This window comes from Pteronotus mesoamericanus, unplaced genomic scaffold (genome assembly GCF_021234165.1).
Source record: "Pteronotus mesoamericanus isolate MK-2021 breed Mesoamerican mustached bat unplaced genomic scaffold, CSHL_Meso_final contig_347, whole genome shotgun sequence".
NCBI classification, from domain to species: domain Eukaryota; kingdom Metazoa; phylum Chordata; class Mammalia; order Chiroptera; family Mormoopidae; genus Pteronotus; species Pteronotus mesoamericanus.
The window spans coordinates 11,622,500-11,636,268 of NW_026555137.1; the positions used below are offsets into that span (position 1 = coordinate 11,622,500).

Here is a 13,769-nt window from a genome sequence, read left to right on the forward strand (position 1 = left end):
AAATACTCAATTCTAACAGTTCCCTGTTTTATTGCAATACATCAAAGTCCGGTTAATATTGATACCGACATAAAATATTGGCGAGGAGTCTTTTGTTACATTTTTTACTATCCCACCTTAAATATCTCTGTGCAAAAGAATCCACACCACTGTTTGGTAGCAGAGAATCTCTTATAAACTTCCCTAAGACACTGAGGGCAGAAAACCAAACAAAATGAAATGAGGAAGTGATCAAAGGCCAAAGCAGTATCTTTTCCCCTTCCATACGCACATTATTTGTCAGCATTATTACTCTAAACAAAAAAATGATTACACCTAGGCCATGCAAAACTGTACAATAATATTACAATGAGAAAAGACCCTAAAAAATTTATGAAACAAATGATATTATTACACTATGAAATAAAAAGGCAGGTCACTTTGTTTTCATGAAATTTCAGGGTTGATTTGCTTTTGTTAGTCCAGCCCCCCGCCCCCCTGAACGGGGACAGTTTGTGTGCCATGGCTGTCCCTGGGAAGGATGAGAACCCGGCCTGCCTGCCAGTGCTGACCTGGGGGACAGAGCTCCGGACTTGCACACTGGGCTTGAGTGACAACTGAGGTCACGATAAGGAAAGAGGTTTCAGAGAGGAGCTCTCGGAAATGCTGTGAGGGGCTGGGCCTGGGGAGGTGGTGAGCGAAGTGCCCCTTATTTCCCTGTTGTGCCCCGTGGAACTGGACAGTGGCAAAGTCTGACTGCTGCCGAGCGCGCCACTCTGTCCAGAAAGCGGACGGTGACGTCCCAAGGCCCCGTGCAGCTGGGACCACAGTGTGTGGTCACTGCCGAAGGCAGGCCCCGCTGTACGTGGGGCTTTGGGGTGTCCACCTGGCCCTGCTCTGGCTTTTCTCTACGATACCTGAGACCATACCAGTGCCAGCGGGTCTTTCACAGACGTAGATGTGGCTGCTAGGTAACAGAAAGACAGGATTCTAATGATAGGGGAAGCAGAGGAAGGCTGAGAGCCAACCGGGGAATGACAGATTGTGGCTGTAAACATAATAGGAATTTCAGATTCTTCCCTGAAGCTTGGGTACGAGAACTGACTGGGAAACTCGAGATGGACCTTTTTAGTTGTAGCTCGTTAGCCTTACAACTGTGCTCCCTGGGAAAACAAATCACTAAGCTAGGAGGGTGTGTGTGTATACACATAATTAAAGAAATAAAATATACTTTAATAACCATTTGATAAGAAGGCAGGCTTCCGTTTTTGGTAAAAAGAAAATATATATGTGTGTATATATATATATAACTTCATACACCCAAAGCACACGACAAGATTAAATTAATCAGAATTCAAGGGTCGACAACAAATTGGCTGGACGTAGATAGCACCAAGTACCAACACGGACTATGTCAGAAATCTCATTTATTTTTCCTTTCTGCTGAGAACTGAGTTCCTGCTGCCACAGACGTTCTTAAAACGTTCTCCACAAAACAAGGGCTGACCTCAGCACAGAAGCCTGCGCCACGGCTGCTGCCGCTTCAGATGGTCACCGGTTCCTGTTCCCTGGCACTCGTCCCCACCTTCTCAAGTCATTCTTCCCAGAAGCCCCTGACGGTGCCTGCTTCATGCTGGGGATAAGGCCAGCAGGATGGCCGTTCCCTTGGGAACCCCTGGAACTGTTACCCCTGTCGGGCTTTCTTCCCGAGCCCTGCTGTTAGAACCTACCCATATCTGGGACTGCTCTCCTGGGACCAGTAAGACCACTGACGATGGTGACGGAAAACCCCGGAGGCTGGGCTGCCCCCACTGGGCCAACGTGGAAGTGCCGCCCTGGGGCCCAGCAGCCGGAGCAGGCTCGCTCTCCCTGCCCTGTTGGGCGGCTGAAGGGTCCGGCTCACTGTAGTGGAGTCCGGACGTCAGGCAGGGTTATAGTTGATCCTAAAAGCATCCATTAAAAAGCAAGCACCTACAGGCAATAAATTCACTTAGTTGCCAGAGATAAATAATGACTTAGCACAGAGACCCAGGAGTCCTCGTGAAGGGAAGCGGGAGGAGGAGGGAAGGGGAATGGGCGGGTCGGCAGGAGAGGGGCAGCCGGCCAGGCGCTCGGCCCCTGGCAGGCGGCGGCTCCCCCCTCTCCTGGGAAACGCCAAGTGTAAGGAGCTACCAGAGCCACACGGCAACAGCCCAGCTCGAGGCCCAACCCTGGATGCCGGGGGCACAAAACAGTCTTGTATGACACTTCTTCTCCCAAAGCCAAGGGTTCAGGAGACGAGAACTGCAGTCAGTCAGGCCCACCCGCAGCGCAACGGTCACATCTGAGCGAGTGCCTGGCCCAGAGCGTCTAAATGTCAAAGCTTGACATTATTTTTAACTGCTCTACAGTAACCTTTTGCAATATAATCCCCAAACAGGATCCGTTCTTCCGTCCCTGAGCGTCAGGGGCCTCCCCACCGAGCAGCATCAGCTTGGACCCGGCTCGGCCCCGCGAGGACTCAGGGCGGGCGGCAGCGCCCCACCCACAGCTCTCCCACTCGAGCTGAAGTTCGGAGGAGAGAGGAAAAAACCCTGTTTCTAGTGCTCAAATTTAGATAAAAAGAAAAAGAGGAGAATTCGCGTTACTTCCATGAGATACGTTTATTTCTATCTCTTTCTTTACTTATGTGCTTAACTGGTGAAATGACCGGAAGAAAAAAGTCCTGGTTCTGCATCTCATTTCCTCGTGGTAATTAAAACAGCAGGGGTTCAAACGGAAATATGACTAACAACACAATGTAGCAAACGAGGGGGAAAACTCATCCGGTCAAGGTGGCAAGCTGCCCACGCGGGGCGCACTTCCTGCCCGTGCCCTGGGAGCACTTCGTTACCCGCTGGGTGTGGGAGAGAATATTTGGTTAAGGCTGTTCAAGTCCTTGCATCTGAGGTTTTCTATTATTTGGTAATTAAACCCCTTTCCCAGGCTTATCTGAGGAAGCTGGCACCACACTCAAAACAGACTCCTCCCTGAGAAGCCGGCCCAGCTGGGGGAGACACCTCACTGCCACTCAGGAGGGACGGGATTAGCCCAGAAAGAACAAGCACCCCTGTGACCCTCTCACGGCCCTTCAGAAGCCACCGCCGTCCCTGTGTCAGATGGAAGGGATCAGAAGGTGACAAAACTGCATTCCTACATCCATCTGCAGAAGGTACCACAATATCAAACATGAGAAGTGTGGCTCAATTCTACTAGGGAAAAAAGGTCCTGGATAGAAGGAAATCTGCCTTTTGATGATGCTGCTGAAGAGGCTTCAAATGTTACAAGTTTGGTGCCCGGGTCGCACGCCAACCCCATGAAGCCGAAGTCTGTACGTTTTCCGACCGCTCCCAGCGCGAGGACGCAGCACTAAAGGGAACCCTGATTCCTCTCGCTCTCCCTCCGCACCGGCAGCGCGAGGCCTTTCTACTCTTTAAATTACTGAGCTGGGAAACAGACAAGAAACAACACACTTCTTTAAATTAAATGCTCTCTTATATATGCATCCATCTTTCACTGAATACAAGATGCTTCTTTTCACTATATACATTCAGTATTTAACCTCTACATTTGTGTACTTTAAACTCTGCATTGTAGTAAAATATGCATTGTTTGCGTTAATAAGGACTGACTGGCAACGATCAGGTCGACACGCACTGTGGGTGCCCAGCGGAGCCTGGCGGCGGCCCCAGGACCCGCCGGGGAGCCCGTGCGCTGTCTGGGGACTACACTGGAACGCTACTGCGCAAACCAAGTCTGTCTAACCCTATCTTAGCGCTTACAACTTTGTGTAATCTGTCTACCTAAGCTACCGTTGGGGGGAGGGGTAAAATATGATAGAAAGCAACTCTAAGTGTATGAAATGAAATCAGTATCAATCTAAGCTGTTCCGTGGACGTCTGCCTTTATGGTGGCTGCCGTGGCGCGGAGGGCCAGGGCCCGGGCGTCACGCCGGCAGGGCTCTGGCCCCAGCTCCGCTGCGCCAGGCTGGCGTGTCCAGGAAGGGGGGAGGGGGAGACGGGAGTGAGAGGAGGGGGCGGGCAGCTAAGAGTGAAGCGGCTCTGGTCTGGTGTGAGGGCCGAGGGGCTCACGGGTCCCAGGTCCCGCGGTCCGTGCTCTCCAAAGAGAGGCTCTTGGTCTTCCGCGGCGACACCGGGCTGGGGGGGCTGCTCAGGTTGGAACTGTTGGAAGCTGTGGAATGCCTCGGGGAATCAGAGTCCTGTAAGGCCCAAGGGAAGCCATTAGTCATAAGCAGAGGGCAGGAGGGGCTCTGGTGACCACCGGTGCCCCCCCCGGACACCCGACCAAAGGACCTCGTGACTTTGCTACTCTCAGGGCAAGACGCCCTTTCTGAGCTAAGAAGCACCGAGTACAACGAACACTCAAGAGCCCTCTCTCAGGCCTTTAGAGATGTCGGTCACATTGACATAAAAGCTACGAGGAGCCTGCAGGCCTCCAGGAAACAGGAGTCTGCGACGCAAGCGGCTGGCTTTGCCATCGCAGGCTCACAGCGAAGGCTCTCGCGCCCAGGCTACAGGGGCTCTCCGAACCCGCTCCTGACAGCTGCCCCCCGCCGCGCTCACCTCTGCGTCATAGTCTCTGGCCGGGGCGTCACTTCCTTGGTCCACACCTCCGGAGGACAGTGAGCCCTCGGACGGGGAGGGCAGGGGCTGCCGCTTCGCGCTGTAGCTTCCTCCAGAGAACTCCCGCTTTAACGCGCTGCCGTTCTGTGCCGATGACCCTGCGGTGCGTCAGCGAGGTGAAGCTTGACAGGTGCCGGAGGGGATGGTAAGCCACCCTTCCCACGGCCCCAGGTCCCTGACCCCTTTCCCCGGCTCAGAGTCCTGCAGGGACGGACAGCGAGTCCAGCCGCGTCACCCCAGCGCCCAGCTGGCCCTGCTCCTGGGGACACCTGGGGAGGGGGCAGCGCACGCAGGCCATGCCCGGACCGCCCTGCCTGCGTGAGTCCCTCCCCTGTCCGGAGCTCCCACGGCCGCTCCGTCTCTTTCACAGCCCACGGCTGCCCTCCCCCGATGGCGCGGCCTCGGCCTCACCAGGGCCCAGCCCAGGGCCTGGCGTGTGGCAGGCCCTCAACAACGGGCTGAGTGATGGAGGAAGACAGATGTCTCCCTGAAATAAAGACCATCTCAGCTGACGCCTGCCACTTCGCTCCTAGAGGATTCTCATTAAAAGCCAAAGGAATGTAAGCAATTTCATTCTACAGGGCAAAAAGCCTGAGACACAAAGCTCTTAGATTTCCTATTATTTTAAATTTTTGCTTAAAAAATGTTTTGCTCTTACTGAGCTTCAATGTTAACACCACTGGTCATAAAAGACTATGTTCAGATACAGATTGTGACTATCATAGCTTTTTGCTGGTTTAACAAATCCCAATTTCTTTCTTTTTTTTTTTTAAGCATTCAATAAAAATGTCAAAAGACGATTGTTTAAAGCGTATGTACCCAGCGGCCACCAAAAATACTGCAGCCCTTGTGAACCGAAGAGGCCCCGCCCGGTGAAGGCCCGTCCGTGGTGCGCCCCAGGCAGCTGCACACACATGGGCGCTGACCCCAGGGCTTGCAGGTGACCAACAGCCAACCAAGGAGGGAAGGCCTGGGCCTGGGAGGCTTCGGCTGGGCCGCCGCCCAGGAACACAGGGCAACAGATATGGCTGTTGACTGAATGACTCCTAAATGTGAAGCTGAACTTGGTGCGATCTGACTCTCTCCTGGGTCGGTGTGGGGAAGTGGTTTCATCCAAGCTACGCCGACACACTTCAGGGCCTGGGGCTGCGTGTGGGCTGGCACCCTCAGGCTGCGCTCTCTGATCTCTGCCAGTGCCCTGCCACTTCTGAGCGGTGACAGAGAGCAGTCCTTAGCCCAGAACAGTCGTCCCCCAGTTAGAAGCTCCAATGACCACCTGACAATCACTGCACACGATCCAGGAATTAAACAGCACCTGCTACACACCTTCTCCGCCCTTCCTCCCCAAGGAAAAGTCGCTCCTGGGCTGCAGCTGGGCATACGTACATAATGGAGCACAGCTTCCTGCCCCCCTGGCCCCTCAGCTCAGGGCTCTGTACAGAAGCCAAGAGAAGAGATGCCACAGTTCAGAGTGAAAAAAAGAGGCCGGTAATACAAACTGTGAGCGCCCGACAGCCGGTGATGTCACCCTCTGTACCCTGGCAGAAGGTTCGTCTCTCAGGTCCTTAAAAATGGTTACTGAATGAATGATGACTCTTATCTTGCTTTTGTGGCAAAAGGGTAACCTTTCGAACCTGTCCCCAGCCTTCTCTCAGTTAATCAAACAGGCAAATGTTTTTCTGACCCTGGGACCTCTGTTGCGACCTTTGTACAGGCCCGGAATGCCGGCCAGCCCCCTCCAGCCCGGCAAGTGGCAGCAGGTCCTATCACCGCCTGCTCTGGCAGGAAGTCATCCTCAACGCCTCCCATCGCCTGCCTTCCTACAACTCGTTCATCACAGAGTCTCAGTGCTTCTACCTCCAGAAGCTCATCTGGAGACCGTTTCCACTTTCCCCCCTCCACCGGGTCCCAGGCCCCTGCGAGCGGCCCTCGGGACACGCATTCCCACCTCGCCCGCCTCCAACCTGCTCTCCATTTGGCAGCCTGATGCAAGCTGGATAGAAGTCCTTCACAGGCTTTCTAAGCCGTTAAAAAAAAAAAAAGTCTTACCTTGTCCTCCAAGCCCCTGCGTGATCTGCCCCTCCCACCTCTTGAGCTGCGGGTTCTGTCCCTCCCAACCACCATCCGGGAGCCCCACTGGCCTTCTGTCAATTCATCTGACACGACTCACCGGGGCGGCACCCCGGACGAGCACGTGATTCTCCCAGTTCTCCTCTGTGCGCATTCACGCCGACGGCTGCCCCTGGCTCCCTCTATTGCCGCCCTGTTTACCTCCGTGGACCTCCATCAGGGCACTTTGCAGGCTACTGGTCTGTTTCCGAGGTGGCCTGTGCTCTAAAAGGGCTCCAAGACCCTGTGCTTACCACCCGCACCGGGCCTACTCGGGGCAGCCAGTAGGGGCCGAGACCCCGAAGCGTCTGGGAGTGCATGGGGCACGCCCGTCAGCCACGGGATGCGTGGGGCTGCACAGGGCGCGACCTACCTTCCTGCAGCCGAGGCCACTTACTTGCCGACAGGCCGCTGCTGGCGCTCATGGAGCGGCCAGGTTCCGGGCGGGACTTGGTGATCGAAGGAATACTGACCGAGCCACTGAATACTGTCCGACTTTCCTGAGGCCGAGGGTTCTAAAAGCAAGAGAGAAAATTTTCAGCCAGACAGAATCTGATTCCTGTGCAGAGATGTCTGTTTTTCACTATAATTTCAAGAAACAAAATGACCTTAACCAGAGTGATACAGAACAAGGAACAGACAGTATAATCCCTCTGCCCGCATAGGTGCTGAAGCCCTAAGGAAGAGAAGTAACCTTCAGCCCAAACAAGAAATGCTCGCCTTTCTGCTTACTGAAACATCTGTCCACAAATAAGACATTTTTTTGTTGTGAGAACAGTAATCGTTACATGGTTAGAAGGGATGGTGAATGGCAGAATTACACGGACATTTGCAGTTGAGTGAAACGAAGTATGAGATTCTTATTTGCTTAGGATAATTCAATAGCTGAACAATCCCACATGAAGGAAAATCAATTAAAAGCCCCTTCCTTCAAGTGGCTGCCTCGTGGGCATGGCAGCAGACGTGCCTGTGCGGTTCCCGGCCCTGGTCACCAGGCACCCTCACTGCCTCCCACAGACCGAGCAGGATCGAGTCGTAAACACGACTTTTGTAACAACCACAGCCAGTGTGACGTGATATAACTTTGGAATATGGGTTTGAGACATTTTCCATCTAATCAGTGAGAGATTTTGGTGTCCAAGGTATGAAAACGGGCCACGGAGTGATCAGAAAGTCACACGCCCAGAAGGGCGGTGTGTGGGACAAGCTGTCTGACCACGGCCCGCTGGGAACACAAGCCTGCAGCCTCCTCGGAGACCCCCAGCCTTTGAGACCCAAAGGGCCGTCAGGGCTGACCGCTGGAGGAGATTGTGACCAAACAAGCCATGCGGAGCCCACACCAGCCCTGCACGTCACTTGAAAAACTCCAAATCATACATTCTGCAGAACCGCGCCTACTGAGAGGTGGCTGCCCGGCCCCGAATCCGCCACAGCCACTCTGGTTCACATGACAAATTTGCAAAGTCCATGCAACTCCTGGTATGTTACTTGTTAAAGGCAAATGCTTTACCTTGTTTTCTCTAAAAAATAAGAAATTTGGAAAGGAAACAGTCAGTGCTAACATTTCAGCATTCACGCATCCAGGAGCATCCCTGGAGATGCCGGCAACATGCACGCGATGCAGCAGAGGCAAGCGCGGGAGACAGGGGCGAGCATCTCCCACCTTCACACCGCCCTGCTCCTGCACTGGCCCGCCACACCCTGGTGTGATCCTGTTCTGTAAAGCAAACCTACCCCGAGACAAATGGCAAAAATTGGGCCTATAAAAAATACACCAGCTCTTTAGTAACACTGGATGCTGAAGTAATAAGAGAATGACACACAGAAGATAGGTTTCGTTAAAAAAAAAGTTTATCATTCATTCAGCTGTCATTCAACTTCATTATAAAGTGACATGGAACCTAATCTGCTGGTCTTTCATGTACAAATATGCTTGCAATTAGGGCAAAAGTTCCACTGCCAGTGGTATTTCTTGTTATAAATGATCAATTTAAGCAAAATTTCCACCGCCATTTTTATATGAAAAATTCTTGACTGATTTATATACAGCGTTGTTCGAGGATCCGCTCCCCGAAACTTGTTTCCAAACTAAGGCTTATTTTGTCGTAAATAATTATTTTATTAAATAAGATACTTAGATGACATAGTTTAGGGTCAATGACATTTAAAACATTATAATTCAGACTAACTTTATAATACAAACAAAAGTATGAAAATAAATTCCTTATCCCACAAATTTTATTGGGAAATTAATTTACTATATTACAAATAAAGAGTTGATGCCACAATTTCTCTAAACCAGAGGACACTATGGAAAATGGGTTTGCGTGACCCGATCCAAATGTTTTATCTGTAAAACTAACTTGAGAAAACGTCCCCCTGAAGTTAGGAGTACAAGCATCTACTTCTCGAGGGAACTGGGGAAGTCGGTGTGAAAGGGCAACGCCCCCGGCCCTGCGAGGCCGGGCCGAGGCTGAGGCCAAAGGCGAAGCCGCTGGCTGTGAAGGCCTGAGGCTGAGCGGAAGGGCGGCAGCTGGTGCCCGGGCGGCCCGGCCTCAGGGTGGCGCAGTTGGCAGTTTTTCTCTTCCATTTAGTTCTCTTATGTTGGATCCTGGTTGGAATTAAAGGCACACTGGCAACTCAAAGATTTGTAAGATTGGCTTCTTTTTGTAATTTTCTCCTGTTATTCGTTAATACTATTTTGTTATACTTTTTATTTTGGAGATTTTAAGCTTTTCCAGAGGGGTTTATTGGAGCTGAGCCTGTGTATAGCACCGACTATAGACTTTAATTTCACTAAATATATAATGTTTCTTTGAATGAGCTATGAAAAATTCATAAATTCTGGGATCCTTTTTCTGTTTTCACAGAATAAAGACCCACTTAGAGGTCATTTCTCATCATGGTCTCTATAATGGAAAAATACCATGATGGGAAGTATTTTAATAAATACAGAAAAACCTCCAATATAGTTTCAAAAATAAAACTGACATCCTCCCCAGTCCTCATCTTTTTCCTCAAGAGAAGAAAGAAAATAGGACTTGAAGAACAAAGAGGAAGAGGAGGAGGGGGAGGAGGGAGAGGAGGAGCAACAGAGGTCAGGCAAGAGGGAAACCAGCCCCGGGGAAATGCCCAGAGGGCGCCCTTCGGTGGGGTGACTTAGGAAGCCAGGCGGGGGACAGCCACACGGGGTTAGTACAAGTGGGCACCAGGCCCGCTGTTCGTACCCTCGGAGTCCTAAGGCTGGGTGTACCGGGGACAGAGCGCAGAGACGGGGGGTATTCAGGGTTTATGGAATCAGGAGAGAGAAATTTTTCAGCGGAATTAACAGTCATGTGATAGATGTGCTCAAAGTTGATCGGAGAGGAGATCAGACCGGAGTGAAGATGAGGGGATGGATAAGGGAAGCCTGGCTATCAAAACAACAGAAAGAAGAGAAAAGGTAATGAGGTGATGGAATGGCTTTGCTGGTTACAGGTGACATTTCAGACGACATGCGCGCAGGAAAGAGTGAAGTGAAGCATATTGCATCAGCAGCGAATCCTTTGTGAACTGCTTTTAGGCCTCAGTGAGTTAAATTTTGTAATCCTCTTGCACCAGCTACTTAAATAGATAATTTGCATAATAATAAATAATAATAACACATCCAATAAAATTATTCTTTTCTATTATCATCAAGTGAGTAGAAACTGGACTTTCAGAGCCATAAGGAGACTGTCAGATTTTACTTCAGTGTTTTCTCATGTGACAGAATCAAAACATGGCAAACATCTACCAAAAATATTAAGGATAGAAAAAGCAAGAAATAATAAAAGAACAAGTGGACCAATAACCAGCCTTTCACCAGAAGCATTATGAAACTGTTTCTTTAGAAACCTAAAGCCGTTTCCTGGTCTTTATAAATTTGTGATATGAGTTTACTTTCACTGATCCTATTTTCCTATGATAAAAATAGTAACTGGAATATACTAGTTATGGGTTTACCTGGAAGCAGCCCAAGTCTGTCCCCATTTAGACACCCGAAAGAGTACGTTTGTTTTTTAACAAGTGAAAAATCTTCCCTTACATGTTCAGGTGCATTAAAAAAAAAAAATAAACATACAGAAAAAAACTTTTGAAGCCAAGGACTCTAGTTTTTCAGATAAAATAACGCCTGAGTGTTTGGGGACTGTCACTCAGTACCTAGTCACCTTCCCTGATGGGAAGTTTCAAGATTCAGTTCCTAAACAACTGTTTTTCCAGAAAAAATCCTACGATTCCTTAATTCAAGGCAGAGGTGGGATGACTCGCTGGAGAGAACACTGACTGCATTTCTGTCCTCAAGAGTTGAGATAAGCTTGCTTTGTTTAAAAAAAAAAAAATCTGGTAAATTATATAGGCTTAAAAAAAAGCTCCTATATAGGATACGGTTTTAAATTTAGAAATGTGAGCGAAATCAGTGCTTTCTAAGGTTATTTCCAAATAGAAAAAAATACTGATGTAAATATAACTTTGATTTTAAGAGGCTAAATTACTTCTTAAAGCTCTATGAGGTCACTGAACTAGAAATTTTATTTAGTGTCAACTTTAGGAATCGGTAAAGGGCTATGAAAGATGTTACATGTTAAAAATAAATCTTCTAGAGGTAAAATATTATTCTTGCTTCAATTGGAAAGAAATTTGTCATTTATTACCAGTATCCGTTTATGAAAAAGGTAATTGGCAAAAAAGGTAACTGGTAATTATGAAAAAGGTAATTCAAGAAAACAAACACAGCATGTACTTCTAAGACACGCGTGCCGTTTCCGTTGTTTCCATCCTCCTGGCTCACTAAGACACAGAAGGTTCACAGCTGACACGGGAGCTTAAAAACAATGGACTCTTATCCTTACTACCTCTTCCACGGTCACAGGCTAACAACCCTACTTCAACATTACTTCGGGAGAGAAGAAACAGCATTGAGCTTTCAAAGACGTCCAACACACTCTCTAGGCTTGTGGAGTATTTCACAGGGAAGCAACACTGATTTGAGGAAGTAAAACACAGAAATGTCTGGGGTACGCGGTTTTTACCCGGATGACAATAGTAACTTTGGTATTTGAAAACTCCTCTTCTATATGCTAATGTTAGATTGACTCAATCTTTATTTTTGTAAATAGCTCACTAATACAGGTAACCCCATTTCAGTAGAAAGAACATACCCAATTCTGAGAGTGTATTAAAGTGTGCAAGCTTTTCAATAAATACGGGCCCGGCCAGGCAGGCTGTCGGTTGTTTGCCCGTCCACCCCATGGCGGGCGCGGCACTGGGCAGTCGGCGTACCAAGAAGCGGGGGCCAGGTGAGCATAGGGGCTCTGTGCAAAGCCCCAGCGTGCATGCTCTTTGCTAGTGAGGGGAGGAAACATCAGGGGAAAATAAAGTCATCACTGCAAAAAATGGGAATTCACACAAAACCTTTGGTGCAATACTGCATGTACAGCAGAACAGGTTTCAAAAGTCTACACCAAGTTCTTGCCCTGAAATCCAGAAGTGTATACATGATAAGAAAATATGAAATGAATGGAAGGAACTTTCAAAACTGCCAGGGGAAAAAGTTACTCGTGTTAATGACAAAAAGAACCAACGAGGTGGTCGTGAACTCAGCAACAGCAAATGCTAAAAATCAAATGGTCTGAGGGGGGTGAGCAGCCAGCCCGGAAGGCACGAAGTCAGGGGCACAGCCCCCTGGGAAGTGGGATCCAAACTGGAGTTGCTCAGCAGTAAAGCCTGGACTTCATTTTGAACAAAAAAATGAAACAGTTTTCTTTTCAGTAGAAAAGGTAGAGTAAGCAGGGATACTCTGATATAAAGGTTCTTATAAATGTTTGAAATCTGACATTTAGCTTAAGTGTGCTCATTCAGGTGTGTGGAGCCCAAATCTTATCAGGTATGAACGTCTAAAGAATTCTGGAACATCAGCAAATTGATTTGTCACCTGACGGCAGAAAAATACCAAGCAGAGAAACTTTTTATTAAGTCCTAAAACTATTTCACCATAAGGAATATACTGTAACATGTGGAACATAATATTTATTTAAAAATTTTCTTCTTGCTATGCTTTAGAAATATGAGATGAAAACTATATTTTTTTGTGTGCCAAAATGAAGCAAAAGTGAAAGAAATTAATTTTAAAAGGATAATGCCCATTAAAGCCTTGTTAACTCCTGAAATAATTTTGTATTTGCTGATGTGTTGCTTTGCAAATTTGTATCTTTCCATCTCTCCACAATGCTAAATATATATCAGGCGTTGAAAAATTACTAACTAAATTTCAAAAAATATCATTAAAATACTATATACCACTTCATTTATCACACAGAAGCTATAAACACATTCACATTTCAACTGTTTTATCTTAATTGGGATATTTAAAATGAGGAACTTGGACTCAAATGAATGCAATTTTTTTTGTTCCTCCCAATAAATAAATGCAAAACTATCTTTAAAGGCTTATGTTTTTTTATTTAAAAAATTGCCCTGGCTGGTGTGGCATAGTGGATTGAGTGCTGGCTTGAGAACCAAAGGGTTGCCCGTTCGATTCCCAGTCCGGGCACAGGCCTGGGTTGCAGGCCAGGTACCCAGTAGGGGGCGTGCGAGAGGCAACCACACATTGATGTTTCTCTCCCCCTTTCACCTCCCCTTCCTGTCTAAAAATAAATAAAATCTTTAGAAAAAACAAAACTTGACTGCACGTCAAACTCTATATTACCTATCGTTTTTCCTGTCAGTGATGTTCACAACTTCAGACAGCAGAGCTACTAACATGGATAACTACCACAGGCTTCCGTAGAAAGCGCTGTGGGCCAAAATTCACAAGCATCTACCAAATTGCCACAGAATATAAAATATGCTTAGAATTCTGTGCAAAATCTAGATGCTATCACCACTGATCAATAGGGTGATGCTAAGGTTTCAACAGTTTGTGGAGAACACTCTGATACTGAGGTGTTAAGTATAAAGAGAGCCCAGTAATATTCTTAATATCAAAATAACAGGTCCAAA

At 48.2% G+C, this 13,769-nt stretch overlaps 1 protein-coding gene across 7 annotated transcripts in view; it reads right to left on the bottom strand.

Moving 5' to 3' along the window:
- Positions 1–13,769, bottom strand: part of CDC42BPA (CDC42 binding protein kinase alpha) — a 168,915-nt gene continuing 155,146 nt past the window's right edge. For 2 of the 7 annotated variants that reach the window (XM_054576669.1, XM_054576668.1), the window contains 4 exons: positions 9,977–10,162; positions 7,147–7,264; positions 4,581–4,738; positions 2–4,216 (listed from right to left, as the gene is read on the bottom strand). In XM_054576669.1, the coding sequence (XP_054432644.1) occupies positions 4,085–4,216; positions 4,581–4,738; positions 7,147–7,264; positions 9,977–10,162 (594 nt within the window). In that variant the 3' untranslated portion in view covers positions 2–4,084. Of the gene's footprint in view, positions 4,217–4,580; positions 4,739–7,146; positions 7,265–9,976; positions 10,163–13,769 lie in introns of all 7 variants that reach the window. The other 5 variants (XM_054576674.1, XM_054576671.1, XM_054576673.1 and 2 more) reach the window with 3 other exon arrangements.